Source organism: Phoenix dactylifera, chromosome 2 (assembly GCF_009389715.1).
Source record: "Phoenix dactylifera cultivar Barhee BC4 chromosome 2, palm_55x_up_171113_PBpolish2nd_filt_p, whole genome shotgun sequence".
NCBI classification, from domain to species: Eukaryota; Viridiplantae; Streptophyta; class Magnoliopsida; order Arecales; family Arecaceae; genus Phoenix; species Phoenix dactylifera.
The window spans coordinates 11,998,654-12,016,959 of NC_052393.1; the positions used below are offsets into that span (position 1 = coordinate 11,998,654).

Sequence of the window (18,306 nt, forward strand, 5' to 3'; positions counted from 1 at the left end):
TAGAAGGCTTCATGGTAAATTTTGCTTGATCAGTCCGCTATCCCGGTTGCAGTCAATTTCGGAGCTATCGGTACTTGTTGATGTGAAAATTACCAAATCAAACAACATGCACATACCAAATCACAAGCCGGTTTGCATAATCGCGTAACCTGCCGAAATGATGCGACCATCGGGCAGGACAATCTCAATCTTTGAAAGAAAAATCAAACAAAAAATATCCCGCGTGGTCGCAAGAACAAGGCTGAGCAAAAACCGGCATGTTGCAGGGTCACAATGCCGTGCCACCACTCCCCTTTTGGTTTTGGGCTCACGGGTTGTACGGCTTCAGATCAGATCCATCGGAGGCTCAAAAGAACTGATCTCCGCTGTTCGTACTTCGTACTCCGGACCCCAATCCGTGGTACCCCCCGTCCCTCGTTCGCAAACGCTTGCCTCGTAACGCCCCTCGGAAGTAAGTAACCCATCCCTCCCCTCCCCTCCCCACCGACACGTCCCCGATATATCAGCTTTTGCGAAAACTCCGAGCGGAGATTTCTGGGCTCCCCCGGGCCCCACTCGCCCCTCCTTGCCGTGCCGGCACGTACGGCCCCTCTCCCCGATCCCCTCCCCGCCACGTCAGCTCTCGGCATCCGGCTCCCAGCCCCACCCCAGCCCACCCTACCTCCCCTTCTAATCTCGCCTCCCCCACCCTCCTCTTTCTTTCTATTTCTTCTTTTTTTTTTTTTGCCCCTTTCCGTCTCCGAAGTTCTCTCCCCCACCGTAAGTGACGGCGGTCAACGGCACTCGCGACATCGAAAGGAGGCCGACGGGAGGGCGGAAGCGAGGTCTCCGGCGGGGGGATTTCGAGGATTCCGGTTCTGGCGGCGGCCGGAGGAAGGGGAGATGGGAAAGAATGGAAGCGTGAAGAAGAGCTACTCGGTGTCGCCGGCGGATTATAAGCTCCTTGAGGAGGTTGGGTACGGCGCGAGCGCGACGGTTTATAAGGCGATCTATATACCGTACAACGAGATCGTCGCCGTCAAGTGCCTAGATCTCGACCGCTGCAACAGTAATCTCGTGGGTCTCTCTATCCCTTGTCTTTTAGACTTTGGTTGCTGTTGTTATGATTCCTAGGGTTTTGGACTCTTCTTTTGCTGGTTATGGTTGTTGTTTTGTTATTTGGGATTGGTGAGGGTAGCGGTTGGAGTTGCTTAGATCGGGAGACGGAGGGCGGGTTCTTGGTTTGGATGGTACGGGTTGAGGAATTTGAGTTGTTCAGATGGCGTTCTTGCGGCTTTGCTTGCAAGATTTCATCTTTCTTGTTCAGATGTCGTTCTTGCCGTTTTGCTTACCAAGATTTCATATTTCTTGGTGGTTGGTCTTCTGCTGATGAATAGGGCAATCGGGATCGTCTCCCATTATTTCGATGGATGTTATCTGGATTGGCTCTCTGATTTTGCTTCATGTTGACCTTTGATTGTGATTTTGTGACTCCATCTAATCGTGATATGACCTTGAATTGCATAATTGTTGATGCAATTCTGCTTCCTTCTTTCTATTTTGTGGGCCTTAGTGCTGTTTTTGAATGGATTTGAAGTTTTACTGGTTCACGCTTCTTTGCATGCTTCAACAGTGCTTATCTGTATAGAAACAGGAAGAATAAGTATTCATTTTGTAAATCAATACTAATTCAGGTTAATATGTAATGGTGCTGTTAGATTGCTGCGAGATATTCGCAGTTAACAAACTCCTGAGATGCTCGAATCTGCACTCGTTTCCCAAGCACTCGAATCTGCATCCATACTTGCTCCTGATATTGGCAGCTAAGGTAGAACCTGAATAGTGCAATCTTATCAATTCTAAATAAGGATAATCTTGCTGCTGACTCAGGCTGCAAATTTCTACCCCTCCTCGGTACTGTTCTTTCTGTTTCATTTCTTTCTCTCCTTTGTGCATAAGGCTCTCAAGCCTGAATTGTAGGTTTATGATTCCATTGTAATAAATTTAAATATCACACTATAAAGATCTTGCTTTATGGCCAGTTCTTATCTAGGTCCATCGTGTAAATCTGATCTCACTACTTTAGCTAAAGTTTCTCTAGGAGTGTCTCCTATCTTTCTTATAATTTGTTGTATAAGAAGTCATCATGCTTGGTAGACTTTAAATGGTAAAGTTAGAATTCATTGGATGCCTCGAAAAAGTGTTTGAGGAACTTCAATATCTGCTTTGATTCTCAGTGATTATTTTCTTGAAAATTTGATGTTGCCGTATCCTACTGTATTCATTCATGCTATAAAACAATAATATTATTAAGCGCATATAATTGCTTCGTTCCAAAAAAGATATATAATATTCCATAACTGAATCACATGACGGGCACAATGCAGTTTAACGTAGTACATATCTGTAAGTTACCAAATGATCATGAAGACTTTGTTTGTATAGGTTTTTAAGATACTTCAAGAAGTGTTTGATCAGTATCTGATGTTAGTAACATGGACCTAAATAGTTGGGGCATATGGTTATTTTTGTTCTCTTGTTTAGTATGCTGCTTATCTGTTTGAGCTGTGCTAGCATCAGCAATATTTTGGTTTACTGCCTGGGTCAGTCATTTTGAGTGTGATACCATGCCACAGTTACTTGAGGAACATAGGTAGTCAAGCTGTTATTTTTGTTGCATGAGTCATTTTGGCAATCTACTAGAGTGATATGCATTAATAACAGCTTCACATTAAGTGACTGCATAACGTGCAGTTCCATTATGTGATCTTACATCCTAAAGCATGGTACACACAACATTTGACACTGCTTGATGCTAGGTTGAATAAGACAACGATACTGTAATCAATGAAAAGAATAAGTATGGGAGCCCATGTAACTTCACAACTAGATCAATATTGCTAAAGTGTACTGAAGTAAACAATGGATGCCATATTGTGGTAATATTGCAAAATGGAATGAGTTCAAATGTCAATTCTTTTGGTTTTGTTATTGGAACTATTTGACCTTATGACCTAGATGGCATTTCTTTCAGATTACAGAAGGGTATATATTCAGAGAAGTTAATGCCAATTGTTATGTTTTAGAGGTTTGGCTGCATGTTTTTTGAATTTTGACATGCCAATGATTTAAATAGAAAAATTAAATCTTGCATATAAAGTCATTATTTGAGGGGAATAGCTATTATGCTTTGGTCAAATTTATATTTCTTTGGTGAAGAAGCATAAAAAGAAAAAAATATGTTAACCGTCAATATGCTAAATTGTTTTTGACACTTGCTTCAGAACATGGATCCCTAAGTAAGGACAATAAGAGTTCCTGGTCAAAATTGCATGTGCTTGCAAGAAAAGCATCAATTACATGGTTATTAGTTGTCCTAGAGCTGAATTATTAAGACCGATCTTCAATAATAATATATATTGGATATATATGCATTTATAATTAAAATTTGCAATCTCGGTACGGGATACCGTGCCTGTTTGATAACGGATCAGTACGATATCATACAGTACCAACCATGGAATGCCGTACCGGCCGGTACGGGCCGGTACCGGAACGGATAAAAAACCGGTATTTTCCGGTTTTTTATCCGAACCGGCCGGTACGGGGGCGTACCGGCCGGTACCGACCTCGTATCGGTGCGAACCGGCCCGTACCGGCCGGTACCGGCCTCGTACCGGTGCGAACCGGCCGGTTCGCACCGGTACGATTTTTTTTTTTTTAGAACCACAGCGCCGCGCGTTGTGGTTTTTGAAACCACCGCGTACCGGCCGGACTGGTACCGTACCGGTCCGGCCGGCCACCGGTACGCCGACCGGTACCGGTACGGCGGACCTTGGTACCAACGCTTGATATGTAGAAGCATATCGATATAGTATAGATTCCATGGTCTGCCGTACCGGTCCGAACTGGGACCGGTACCGGATCAGCGTGGAATCCGGTACCGGTAGTTTATTATTGAAGGACCGGTATGGACCGGTACGGGACCGGTATGCCGCCGGTACGGACCAGTACGGGATCGGTTTCGTACCGGTCCGGGCCACCATCGGTATACCGACCGGTACCGGTACGGCGGACCTTGATAGATTCACTATTTTTTATTTTTTGGTTACGGTTATTTTAAGGTTCGAGCATCTTGGAAATGTGATTTTAAGGTTGTTTTAATGTTCTTTTTTATCATATTAATCTTGAATACCATATGATTGCTTGAAGGATGCAATTATTATAAATAAAAATAGGCATGCATTATTTTTAGCTTGAAAATATATATATCAAATAGATTTAAATTGTATAATACATACCGACATCTAATCTCTTGTGGAGTATCTATATTGCTTGTAAACGTCGGGATCTTGTTCATAGTTGGGGCCATGGATTTGACTCCACCTAGATATTTTGCCCACCCATGCATATGATAATTTGCAAGGGTCTCTTACATAGTCGCCTGATATTGATCCTTTGATATTGGAATGGCTATTTCACCCGAGGGAAGGTCATGCAGCGAAATCTAACATTTAGTTGTCCAAAGCTATGGAGGGTAGTAGCTACTCAAATATGACGTCTCTGATGAAGGATACATATAGATTGCATGCTAGTTGTGCAGAATAGTTTGGTATATGATTAGAATTCGAAGACGTCTAGAGTTCCTACTCCTCTTGCTAGTTGAACCGGGCCGAATTGCCTGGTTCACCCCGTACTGAACCGAACCGGTGGAAAATTGAGTTGATTCGGTCCAAAATTTGGAAATCCCTCACCGATTCGGAGCGGAATTGGTGCGAACGGAGCAGTTCGCACTAATTTGAACCAGTTCACCCTCTATCTTTTTAAATGGCTTCATGGTCTATTAAACCGGAGGGAACTGCCCATTCATCCTGTACCGAATTGGTAGCCGACTGGCATGGGTTTCGATACTGGTTCGACGGATCTTGCTTCTTGCTATATCATTAGTTGCAATAGTACTGAATCTTGAACTACCTCAAAAGGCTCGTTCGATGTATGTTATCATATCCTAATGGGATTTACATTGTGTTGTGGTCTGTATCTTGCATGGCACAAGTGAAACGAGGCTCGCTGGTGAATGGACTTAGTCTATGTGACTTCAAAAGTCTTATAAACCCTCAACATGACCACAACTACCTCCCTGGCCATCAGATGCATCATTACTCGGACTGCCATTAGCATCAGTTTCTTTTTCTTTTTGCTATATTGATGAATAACTTTCTTTTCTTAGCCGCTTCTGCCTGATTGAATCTGCTAGGTGGCTCGACCAGGCCCACAACCTTGACTGACCCTACCTTTCTGAGTAGACTTGGTGCCATGGTGACCTCTCCTTAGCATCTCCAAGTGATATCTCTAATTGGAGGTCTCAAACATAGCCTTGGGATCCCGATGGGCTCCCTTTTGACCTTTTTGTTTCTTCTCTTGTCGGGCATCAGCTAATTGTGAATGTGGCATGTGCACTTTATCTATTGCTCTACATTCACCCCAACTTCCTTTTGTTATAATGCTAGTTGGTTGATGAGGTAACCCTGGTTCATTAAGCTCTGGCTATTGCTAAAGCCCATAAACCAATTAATCATGGGATCATCTTCATCGTATTACAAAGTCATTGTAGAGTGAGCTATTAAATTTCAGCTCCACCTCTGTATTGATGCACTTCAATCCAAGCCATAGATTTTAGTTTATGCATACTAAGTCATTCAGTCTCTTCTTTGTCAAGTGGTTTCTCTTTTTGCTGCACATTAAGGTGAAGGTTGACCAGTTGTGCTTGCAGCCACCGGAGAAGATTGTCCATGAGAGAATCTAGATTGTTAATCTCTTGATATTTTTGGATGACAGCCCAAAAGGGAACCACCATTCAATTGTGAAAGCAGTTACGTAAATTTCATATTGGGCACCCTTTAGCATAAAACATTATTAAAATTGGCATCTAACAATACCTAGATTCATATTATCTTTCCTTGCCAAAGTTGTCTTCTCACCAAAACTATGGGCCCTCCCTAAAAACTTTAGGCTATGAGACACACTTGTGGCATAATATCTCTACTTATTTGACAAAGTATTATTTCTAGTAAATGTAACTTATCTCCTCTAGGCATCTAATAACGATAGCAAGGTTAGGTCCATCTTGCGCAAGGCAGTCAGCAGTTCCTCATCCAAGTCTATTCCTGGAACACTATAGTGGAACCTTAGATTTAGGTAGTAGGCCGCCAAGGCATGCAATTGATTTAATTAACAAACAAAGGATTGGACTATCGTATTTTATAAGAATAAACGTGCTTTGAGGATTTACTTGGATTACCTGCTGGATGCTACTTCTTGCCCATTTTGCAATCCCATCTCTCTTATCAAAATGCTCATCAGCATGCTTTATATCTGCTTGCCTGATCTCGATTGCAGCAATCATAATCATAGGATACAAGAAGCCCATCTAGGAGTACCTCTCACCATCATCTGCGCTAAGCACTTGCTATAGAGGTGCGAGTACCTTGTTTACTCTCTTAGCATGCTTTAAAATATGCTTGCTTATTACTAACCTCTTCACATGGCTCCCTTCTGTGCCTGTACGGGCATATCTATTCTCTTGGTCTATATTTATGAACATCTGGTGCAAGCTTCTCAATGAAGCTATTAAGTGCATTACAGTGGGTGGCAGAATGGGGGATGGCTGGCTTCAGTATCTCATCCCGGTCTGCTTTCTCATCAGAACCAACACCTATGTGGTGTTGTATGAATTTATTGATGGTCTGAGTTGTCTTGATCACCTTCTTCACCCGAAGTATCTTGCATACGTGCATCAAAATCAGATTTATGCAGTGGGTGACATGTAATCAAAAAAATGTGTGATCTTCTAATTGTTAGAATATTTTTGATGACCATTGTGGTTCATTATCGGTAACCCACCTGCATGACATGCTGCTCCCTTATCTGATCAATGACTTGCGCCATCATGCTCCACGGTATACTGGCGTGTGCATATTGTCAAGCATCAATTGACTTATGAAAGAATGTATTCTTGTCAATTGTCATAATATGTTAAAAAGTTGTGATGCTTCGTCTGTTGGACATCGTCCAACCATCATTCATTAATGGCTTATAAGTGTTTCACTTGTTCTGATAGAATGCTATCCATCTCTCCACCTCTCCCTTGTTGTTATTAAGCAACTCACTGTAGATATCCTTAGGTTTAGGTGGATCAGCAGCCTGATTGGCTTTTTAGATGGAGTTAATAGGTGTTGCTTGCGGCATTTGCAAGAATGTGGTTGTAGTGGAGCCAAGAAACAAAGTTCTCTACATATCCTTTCTCTTATTCTTGATGAGCATAGATCAATTCTCAGCTGCTTTGAGCCTTTGCTAGGAAGGCATGTGGATTTAAGTTATGAATGGTAGCCTCTGCTGATATGTTTCTGGGCTTGTTTCCTTTCTTGTTGGTAAAAGCCTCAAATGTAGATGCTATTTGGCCATCACCCTTACCGACAACTTCTCTCATTGACTAGCGCCTCCTATAGCCTGAATCTATCCTGGTGGACTTGGAATCAGAATCTCCTTGTATTATGAGGGCCCAAATTATGTCATGTGCCTGGCAACCTCCCTCTGTCATTGATTATTCGAAATGTCCCAGTTGGTAGCCTGAATCTAATCTTCCTCCATGTTATTTGGATCCGATGCCTCATAATTTTTCGGATCTTTAGGGTGATGTGATAGTGGCTCAATTACCCAATAATCAATATCTACATGTTTCTTTGCGTTTTTTTCTTGCCTTCTGTAAAATCATAAAATTGCTTCATCAATTGTCGAATATTTAGTGGACATTTCTTGTATGCGGAAGTTCAATTCAACGGGAAAAGAGAGGGATTGAAGGATCTCCTTGATCGAGGTGGCCACTAATCAAATGCTGCTTCAATCTTGTCAACTCACTCCCACTTCACTTTGCATTGTACCATTTGCACCTCCAATAGTGCAGACTCGAGCATTACACATGCTCTTAGTTAATGTTATCCTTATCCTTCTTCCATCTTAAATTCATTTTTGCAAGTTTGACGACCATATACTATAAACCACCTCACTTGTTACCACGAATTGCATAAAGTCAATCTTCACTTAAAAAAAATAAAAACATTATATATTTTAGATGTAATAGTGACATTTATAATTTGGTTTCATTTAATATATGTGGTAATTTAAAAAATAATGTAAAAACTATGCATATCCTAGAAAATGTCCTAATTATCAACACAGTTTGCCATATTCTTCATGATTTTTAGTTGAGTTAATAATTTTTTGAATTATTAAACTCTTAAAATTTGATAATTTATATTGTAATGCAAAAAATAATTGAATTACTTTAGAAAAGACTTCTAGGGCCCCTTTGGTTAGGGGTAATATGGCATAGAAAAATGAACCCCATGTCAGATTACCGTGTTTGGTACGAAAAGTGGATGAGAGAGGTAGTAAAGTAAATAATAGGTCTTATGTCTATTTTTCTGAGAAAGAAGGTAAAACAAATAGCACCAAGGGATCATATTCGTTTTTCCATGCTAGACTACTGAGTGGGGGTAATTTGAAAATATCATTTCTTGACGGAAATGCCCTCACTTATATTATATTAATATTGTATTAAATATTAATTATATTATATAATTAATATTAATTATATTAATGTATATTACATTAATATCGTATTAATATGTTATAAAATATACTAATATATTGATTAATAATGTTTATAAATAATAATATATTTAATATATTAGTATATTTGTTAATAAATATTACTTTTAATAAATAAGTAAAAAATTTATATTAATTATAAATAAATATAACATAGAATTTATTATTAATTAATAAATTTGTTTATATACCAAAATATACTAAAATTTATTTATAAAAAATATATTTTCTAATATTAAGTCTTGTAAATATATTTTAATATCCGAAATAGCTATATTGACAGTGTTTATGTAAGTGGGCCATAAATGGCTAACAAATTGACTGAAGAAAATGTTATTACTTGAATTGTTATTTAAGTGTATTGTTGGAAATTCGGCAATATTTCCATATAAGATTACCTCTAACCAAACATAGTAATCCTTTTCCGATGCCATTTGCCATAGTAATTTTTTTGACTAACCAAAGGTGATAAAATTTATTTTCCCCCACAATCATTTACCTAGATAAATGATTTCTAGGGATCGTCAGATTACCTCGTAATCTGACATACCTCGACCAAACGAACCCCTAAATTATCTATACAGGATACTGATTTAATAGTTTTTATTTTAAGTATATTCATTATTTTTTAATTAAAAATATTTAACTATAAAAAGTAAAAAAATAGTTTTAATTTTGAATAGTAGAGAACCTGACCAAGGATACTATATATATATATTTATATATATATATTTTCGGTCCACGTGTATGCCTTATTCACTATTTATTCTTGAAGCTTATTTGAATCTAGGCTTAGATCCAAGTACCCAAAACCATGCCTGAATTCTAAAAAATTACTGCCAAATAAATGACAGCAAGTAACATGCATGCCCCCAAACATGCTACCATTTTTTGTTAATTTTGAGTATTATTTATTAACATTATTTTTAAATCAGAAATATATTTTTAATTAAAAAATTATGCATGATTTCTTTTTCAATACACAGATCATCCTTTTATCTGTGACATGTCATGAAATCATGCCAAAATAAGAATGAAGAGGAGGGATGGGAAGGGCATTTATGATCATTTATAATTTTATATCTATTATATTTTTTATTATTGAAATGGTCATGATAAAAAAGGCATGCTACGCAGGATGACATACGGCGGGAAGCCCAAACAATGAGTTTAATAGACCACCCAAATGTCATAAGGGCCTATTGCTCATTTGTTGTTGGCCATTGCCTTTGGGTGGTCATGCCATTTATGGCGGAAGGTTCATGTTTGCACCTAATGAAGATAGCATATCCAGATGGATTTGAAGAGCATGTTATCGCGTCTATTCTTAAAGAAACACTCAAGGCTTTGGAGTACCTTCATAGACATGGGCATATACATCGTGATGTCAAGGTTAGTTTATCTAGAGAAGAGGGCACATGGTTTTTTTTTGCTGTATTATATTTTCAAATGTTTCACTCAGCACCGACTTCTCACCGCAGGCTGGAAATATCCTTCTTGATACTTCAGGGGTGGTTAAGCTTGGGGACTTCGGTGTTTCAGCTTGCATGTTTGATAAGGGTGATAGGCAACGTTCAAGAAATACTTTCGTAGGAACTCCTTGCTGGTGAGATACAAGATCTCTTGTCAACTTTATTCTCTCTGTAAAGTCATTTTTACAACATAGTGCTATTAAGTTTTCTAGATCATCTAAATTTTTTCATGGCTTAATTCTTCAATAAGCTTTGTTTCTATAGGATGGCTCCAGAGGTCTTGCAGCCAGGAAGTGGATATGATTTCAAGTGAGTACTATCATCTTTCTAAGAACCTAATTCAGATGCTTAATCCAAAAACAATAATTGACCCTGCCGAAATGGTGACTTTATTCAGTGCTAAATACTTCTTCCTTCTAAGATGAAAGAAACTTATTCATCAGCAATCTATGGAGATCTGCACCCCTTGTTTAATTGAACAAAAGGAGCAGAGTTATGCTTCAGAAAGGGTTCATTTCCTTATGTGGTTATAATTAGTAATCCTTATGATGATTATAAGCAGATAACAAAGAGCTTGATTGATATCTAAACAAAGAGCTTCTTTTAGCAAATGTGCAAAATTCAGGACATCAAGGTTCTGTTATTATGTATACTCCTGTACCCCTTTAGTTATTAATTCCTCTGTCTTACATTTTTATCTTTATGGTTGTGTTTCCAAGGAGTTTGGGATTGTATTTCCCTTTTGCTTTTGGTTGATTTTTGTACCTTAAAGATAATGCAAAATTTTATATGAAATCTTATCTCTTTTTTGATCCTTGTACAAGCTCTTTCCAAATCTAGAGGATTTTTGCATGTTCCTTCTCCAGCAGTATGAGCTTAAGCTGGTTGACCAATAAGGTCGGTCCTCCAGTCCACCAATTGCCTTTCAAGAGTCCATTGCAGGCTTAACTCCTGCTCAAATTTCCTTGACCAAATATCAGGCACTAGTTTCTAGTTGGTTGATGGTCAGGTTGACAACTGGCTGTAGGAATTTGGTGAACCTTTTTTTTTCAAGGGGCTCTTTTAAGTAAGTTTTGTCATTATCTGGTTCTGTTTTGATGGGAAAATGCTTATAGTGATGTTCTCAAATGTTTCTAAGTGAAATGCTTCTGCAGATACAGTTAACATTCATATGCTTCTATATACTACAGATTGCTTCTTTTTTTTTTCGTGCTTCCCAGTTTAGCGTTCACACTCCATAAAATTACCTACTGTATTGCCTTTATCTTACATGCTTTTTTGTATTAGTTCATCAAAGCTTGGCTTCTGGTCCTTTAAGCTTTAGTATAGAAAGGTAGCTGGAACATGCCTTTTCTGTTAAAGTCCTCACCTTGTTTCTGATTGAACCTTTTCTGAGTTATGGCAATTTATTCTATTTTTGTGGTTTTGCCTACTATATTGCTCTAATGCTATGAGAAACGGATATTGACTTTGTGATTTTGAAACTTATAAATAGAGGTTACTATATTCTCAGAAGAACAAATATATAAATGTTTAAGATTGCAGTTGCTAATGCATCGGGTATTTCCAGAGCTGACATATGGTCATTGGGAATAACTGCACTAGAGTTGGCGCATGGACATGCTCCATTTTCAAAATATCCTCCAATGAAGGTATGCTGTTCGAATAATCAGCTAAATATTGTATTGAAACTATACAAGTCACTTACAATTCCCTTTGTTCTGACTAGCAATTAATTTTGATGATAGTTTCTCTAAAGACATTTACGGCTATCACAAAATTTCTTGTGGTTGAGGGGTCTTCTTATGAACATTTCTGCACATTATAAACCATTATTTCTTTTGGCTATTTTTGTCATTTTGTGATAAGTAAGGAAGCATAGATGAGCAAAGGCTCTTTAACTTGATCCTTGACTGCTCCTTGGAAATAAATATTATTCTAGAAAAAAGATTATATAAGGAGTTTTAACACTTGTAACAATTCATGACCTCACCTAAAAAGGTTAGTCAGAAGGTATTATTTGAGTTCTTTGCCCTGTATAAATACCCAAGGATCTTCCCAGCACATAACCGGTATGGTACTAAACACATACCTACATGGTTCCTTGCATTACTCCTCCATTTAAGTCTTGGCATTTTTGTTAGGCTAAGGGTCCAAACCCAACCAAATCCAATCACAAAGATCATGATCAGTCCATGGTCAGCCCTAAATGGGCTTGTTCTACAGTGTCTTCTAGTCTACATGGGCCATAGCCCGGGTCCACTCTGATACCATCTGTAACAATCAGGATCTCATAGAAAAAGGCTAGCGGGAAGATATTATTTGGATTCCTAAGCCCTTATGGGTACCCAAGATCTTCTTAGCACATAACCCATATGGGACTAAACGCATGCTTGCGTAGGTCCTCCCAACACTACTAGTCTACTTGAAGTATGAAGCCATTAGGTACCAATGTTTAAAACTAGCATGTGCTCCGAGATGATACTCAAGATGTGCTCAATATACACTGATGCTCTATATTCACACGCATCAATATTTTTGAGGTGTTAATTTTGCATGATGGCTAAAACCAGCATGCATTGACATTTACAAGAAAAAATTCTCACATGTTTCCTATCGAGCATCTTCTTGAAAACAATAAGATAAACAGATCATTTTGTTCCCTGACAGGTGGCTCAACTCAGAGAAAAAAAGAAAACAAGAAAAAAAAAATCCATACATTAAATGTCTGAAAGCTCAATTTGTGAAGAATGTGGTGAATTAGTTGGCATCATGACTACAATTTAGCTCCCCAGAAAAGTTCCAGATAAACTTGGGTAATTTCCATTAATAAGCTTGGCTGTCTTAATTCACATTGAAGTATCGAACAATGAATAGCAGGCACCTATACTATGTGATTTCCATTAATAAGTTTTAGTGTCTTAACTGCTTCACATTGAACAATTTGTGAATAAAGTACTGAGCACCTATATTATGTGAATTCCATAGCATAAATCAGGTCAATGCTTCGATATGAACGCATTTTTTCTAATTCCCATAGCTTATAGTTCTCTACATATGTGGAAGTCTTTGTTCCATTAATGCTGTGAATTAAGTCAATTGCTTCTTACTGAATAATGTCTAAGCAACTCGAGGGCTTGTGTGTGGGTGAATCCTGTAATGGAGATCATGTGAAGTCTATTTGATAAAAACATGATTCCTTGTTCCATAGTTTATAGCTCTCCCATTCATAGTCACAAGTCTTTTAAATGCATGTCTAATTTTGGATTAAAGTGGAAGCTTCATGATTATGTTGCAGTCTATCTGCCATGGTTTACATGTTGGTTACAAGTGGGTGCATAAGTTTATAAGTCAAAGACTTAATGATACTAGTTAACGGCAATACCTGAAGCTCTGACATTTGATATTGTTCCACCTAAGTGTAGGTTCTTTTGATGACCCTCCAAAATGCGCCTCCTGGACTTGACTATGATCGTGATAAGAGGTTTTCTAAGGTATTACATGTCTTTTTGGCTAATACATATTTGTGGAGGATATTCACATCTATCACATCATTAATCAGCTTCAAACTATCTTTAAGTGCAATCAATAAGTTGTCGATGAAAATGTTGGCATGCCATGGGCATTTTGTTTTACTGTATAAGCAATCTAGATAAATTACTATTCTAATAAAGGATTTTCAGTTGTAATCAGTCTTTTAAAGAAATGGTTGCAATGTGCTTGGTGAAAGATCAAACAAAGAGGCCAACAGCAGAAAAGTTGTTAAAACATTCATTCTTCAGACATGCTAAGCCTCCAGAGTTGTCAGTGAAAACCATTTTTGCTGACTTGCCGCCACTTGGGGACCGTGTGAAGGCACTCCAGGTAGTCACTTTATGGATGCAGTCTAAGTTTACTGTGTCTTAGTTGTTATTATGTGAAACTGGCATGGTAACATAATTTCTGCTTCTGTGCAGCTTAAAGATGCTGCACAACTTGCTCTTAAGAAAATGCCTTCGGCTGAACAAGAAAAATTATCGCAGGTTGGTCATATTTGCACATGTTAATAATGATAGCAAAAACGTTGATAATGAATCAGGATATTTCTTCTTTCAGTGAATTCTTTTGTATACTGTGGCTAGTTTTCTCTTGTTTAATATTCCTATAATGCAAAGCCTTCATTAACAATAGATGAGTAGGTAATTCACTTCTGTTTAGAAAGAGTTTATGTTTTATGTTTTCTTTCTAAAAACTAACTTGTGAGAGGTCAATGCTCTATAATGAAAAATTGAAAAGTATATCAGGTGAAAAGATACCTATAAATGCAGAATGTTTTGGTTTTCCCCATGGTGAAAGAGGCAAAAAGAACATAGATAAAAGGGTCCTATTTGTCACAGCCTTGCCCCATGCAGCGTGGAGCTGTTTAGGGTGGCAACCCACAGGCACCGGCTGCTGAAATAACAAAACCCTCAGGCCAAAGCCTGGCTAAGGTCCACTCTAGAGCAGTGCAGGGGCCCAAACCTTTCCAACAACAGGACAAATTACCAAGTTTAGTTATGTTTGCTTTCCCAAGCTTCAGGCATGTTTATATGCCATCTACCTTTCTTTGTGAAATTTGCAAACAGGTCGCAGGCTTAGGAGATTGAGGTTATGAGGCATGTTTATATGCCATCTACCTCGCAGTCCCAAGATATTTGGGTAATCAAATATCACCTCATGAATGTGTTTTAATATTAGAAAAATTTAGGATTGCAGATGGGCAGCTTCCCTTAATTCCCTCTCTCTTCCTTCACTCCTAAACTTGTGATATCCCTTCTCATCCATGTTGGAGATATCACACTGACAGAGCAGCAGCACATAAAACCAAGCCCTATAGCTCCTTGTGCCTCCATTGCCATCCAACTGACACTGGAGATGAGGGGTGGAGTGTGCAATTGGGAACTCCAAAAGCATGGACATGGTGCTTCAGTTCTTCGTTTAGTCCTTTCTTTTTGTCTAGGTAAGGATATTGGCAAAAGCAAAACAAGCTCAACAATGAGCATGCTAGCTTGTTAAGTTGATGCCTTACCCTGTACAGCCATAAGAAAGAGAAAAAAAGGAGACTTCCAACCTCTTGGAGCAAGGTCTGTCGTACAAACCCATAATGTATTTTATTAGAAAGCTATCGGTACAGTACCGAGGTTCGGTTTGGTATATGAGTCGTACCATACTATATTGACTTGCATTGCCCGATTTCTAACAGTACTGTGATAATAAGTGAGAAAAAAGGTCAAAATTTTGTCCTAATATGGGGTGCATACTGTACTGTACCAAATTGGTAATATAGCAGTGCGGTACCCGGTACCAAGATTATGGATCTTGTCTTGGAGCATTGATGTAGAACATCTTGCTATTTCTTTCACCTCATCAGAACATGCAATTTATTGTCTTGATTGGTCCTTGAAAATGGGTAACTGTAAGTATGGATAAAGATATAGCTTGACCTTGCGTATAAACCTCACAAAGAGGGAAAGAAAATAGAAAAAACCCACTACCGAACATAGTATATAGTATGCAGGGAGGATGCTAAATCTTGGCCTAAACTCAGTCAAGATACCAAAGGTTCCTCTAAGCAAGGATCGTCGAACTAGGCCATACCATTCGGTTCAGGTCGAACCAGACCGTATCGCCCAGTTCAGGCCGAACCGAGTCGACCCGGTCATAGATCAGGTCGGTTCGCTATAGAAAAATGGTTCCGGCCTCCTAGGGGCCGAAACTTCAATAATACCGCCCGGAACCGGATGGTTCCATCCAGTTCGACTCGGACTCGGTGCGAACCGATCTGAGTTGGGGGCCAGCGGCCCGCTATGGCGTGGCATCAGCATTAAAAGCCGAACACCACTGAAGAGGAAGGCCGAAGAAGGCCTTTCCATTTCCCAAAGATCAGGTACCGATTTTCTCTTTCCAAAAAAATTACAAACAACACTGATTTAGGCTATCAGAAGGAAGAGTCAATGCTAAATAAGGTGTGCTTCCTTTTTTCTATCTTTCTTTTTCTTTTTTGTGGGGACCTTAAAAAAAAGCTTAATAATTGCAAAATAAGATAAGATCATGCCAAATTTTTTGATTTGGGCTTGATTTTTTTATATGTTGTAGATCTATGGACGATGTATATGCTGACATAAAATTTTTTAATTTTTGGATTATATATAATTTTTTAAAATTATAAATATATTTTCGGATTAAAAAAGATATTTTTTAAAAAATAAAATTTTTAAAAAATAAAATCAGAAATGTATTTAGAGGCATGCAGGCTACTCTATATAAAAAATTTGGTGTCCATTCATTCAAGTTTTGATGCGATCATGCGCACAGTAGCTTAGGCCTAAATTTGAAAAAAAATTGAGAAATAAGTAACCTTTTATGCATGCCCGAGGGCCTAGAAAAATATATATAGTATCCATTATTGGGTTCTAAATGGGTTTGAGCTGAAATTAATTTTTTAAAATATTATTATTTAAAAATTATTTTAAATATAAAAATAGTTTAAAATATATAATTAATATCAAAATTATAAAAAATTAGTAATACGTATTGCATAATTTTACGCATTCCTGCAACTAATCAGCCATAACCGTAGAAAAGTCAGTCACCACATGACTCCTTGTCCGAGGCATCCTTTCAAAGACATAATTGAGAGATGCTCGGATGAGGCTACTATGCTATCCGGTCAACTCAGTCAGAAAGGCGACATAACCAGACAGAGAGGCATGAAGGGTAAGAAGGTAATTGCCCAGTAGACCAAAAACGAAAAACAAAAGGCACCTGCAACCCCAATGGAGAGTGTCGAGAAGTCTTGGAGCAGCATCGATGATAGTTCTGGTGGTCATGGATCTGTTGGCCATGAAGGGAGTGGAGGACAGGAGGCCACTATTTATGAGACAACCGCAGGTTGGTTTTCGATACACTGGTGAGTCCCAGTTTATGCATATTACACAGGATCGGAACCATAGTAGACGATTTGGCAGAGCCCGTGAGGATACGATTGCATATAGGAGACGAGCTCTTCAAGGTCATTCAGAAGGACATGATGCAGCTGCAGATGACTTCGCACATAGAGTCGAATCCATAGACGTATTAGGTTTCAAGTCTTATACTGGATCCTATTATCTGCAGCCACAAGCAGCCTATAATCCATACTGATACCGATATGTATATGGTGCGTCTGAGGCATCTTCTGATGGCTACTATCCTACGCAGCCCGAAGCACCTCACGGGTCGGATTTTGTTGCTAGCATATTCGGATGGGTTTCTCTACTGCCGTATTATCAGCCAGAAGATACCTCTCAGAGCCAGAGCTTTAGCGAGAGATCTGAGAGTATTTATAATCCAACACGCGTTCCTTATGGGATGAACATACAAGACTACGTCGCTGCTTGGATAGAGGGGTGGGTTGATGTGCCTTCTGATTATACTGATGATACGGATATCTACGAGAGGCATCGCCACTCGACCCGATTTTAGATATCATTATGTATGTTTGTTGGACTTTAAAAGTATGTAATTGATTGTATCTTGATTTGAAGATATTTTTTGTTGTTCATTTTATGATTTATATCATTTTAAAGCAATAAGATACATTATTTAGCTTAAACTGGAATCATAGAAACATTAGAAACATCAGAAAAACATCAAGAAAACATCAAAAAAAAATCAAATTAGACTTAAATTTATAGAAAAAGTACGAAAAGAGAGAGAACTCCTCCCCTCCCCCTCTAAAAAAAATTTAGGGCGTGCCAATGCGTGAATAGGCACGACCAACCGGTTCGGTTTAGTCCGAACCATATCAGGCGCCGACCGGTACGGCATTCGGTACCGGTTCAATGATCCTTGGCTCTAGGTGACATCCAATTGGCGGGCACAAAATGGCCTCTTAGCGCCTATACTCTTTCCAAAAGTAGGGAGTTGATGTGATGGTCAGTGTGATGTTACCCTGGTGCTATGAACATTTTTGTAGCCAGAAAAACTTCATGTATAGCAATTGGGTAACTAATTGCATTCTGGCTTGATAATAGAAGGTAGGTAGGAAGTGGTGTGGCTTGCCACCAGTAAGTGAGTGCAACTGCATGTCGGTGCTGATGCCTGGCTCTGGTCGCGTGATGTGCGCCTCGGAGTCTAGTTCATGACATTTCTTGTTACACTTGGCATGCACTGACATTGCCACATG

General features: G+C 38.7%; 1 protein-coding gene across 3 annotated transcripts in view; it reads left to right on the forward strand.

Annotated features, from left to right (window-relative positions):
• The first annotated feature begins 696 nt into the window (after positions 1 to 696).
• LOC103717369 (serine/threonine-protein kinase sid1-like) overlaps positions 697 to 18,306 on the forward strand; it is a 37,876-nt gene continuing 20,266 nt past the window's right edge. Inside the window, exons 1-8 of one of the 3 annotated variants that reach the window (XR_003387558.2) lie at positions 697 to 1,056; positions 9,787 to 10,041; positions 10,131 to 10,255; positions 10,386 to 10,430; positions 11,692 to 11,773; positions 13,547 to 13,615; positions 13,815 to 13,985; positions 14,078 to 14,143. Coding sequence is in view for 2 of the 3 variants with exons in the window: in XM_008805723.4 (XP_008803945.1) it covers positions 883 to 1,056; positions 9,787 to 10,041; positions 10,131 to 10,255; positions 10,386 to 10,430; positions 11,692 to 11,773; positions 13,547 to 13,615; positions 13,815 to 13,985; positions 14,078 to 14,143 (987 nt within the window). In the remaining variant the exon portion in view is untranslated. Of the gene's footprint in view, positions 1,057 to 6,437; positions 6,457 to 9,786; positions 10,042 to 10,130; positions 10,256 to 10,385; positions 10,431 to 11,691; positions 11,774 to 13,546; positions 13,616 to 13,814; positions 13,986 to 14,077; positions 14,144 to 18,306 lie in introns of those variants that run through there. The other 2 variants (XM_008805723.4, XM_008805724.4) reach the window with 2 other exon arrangements.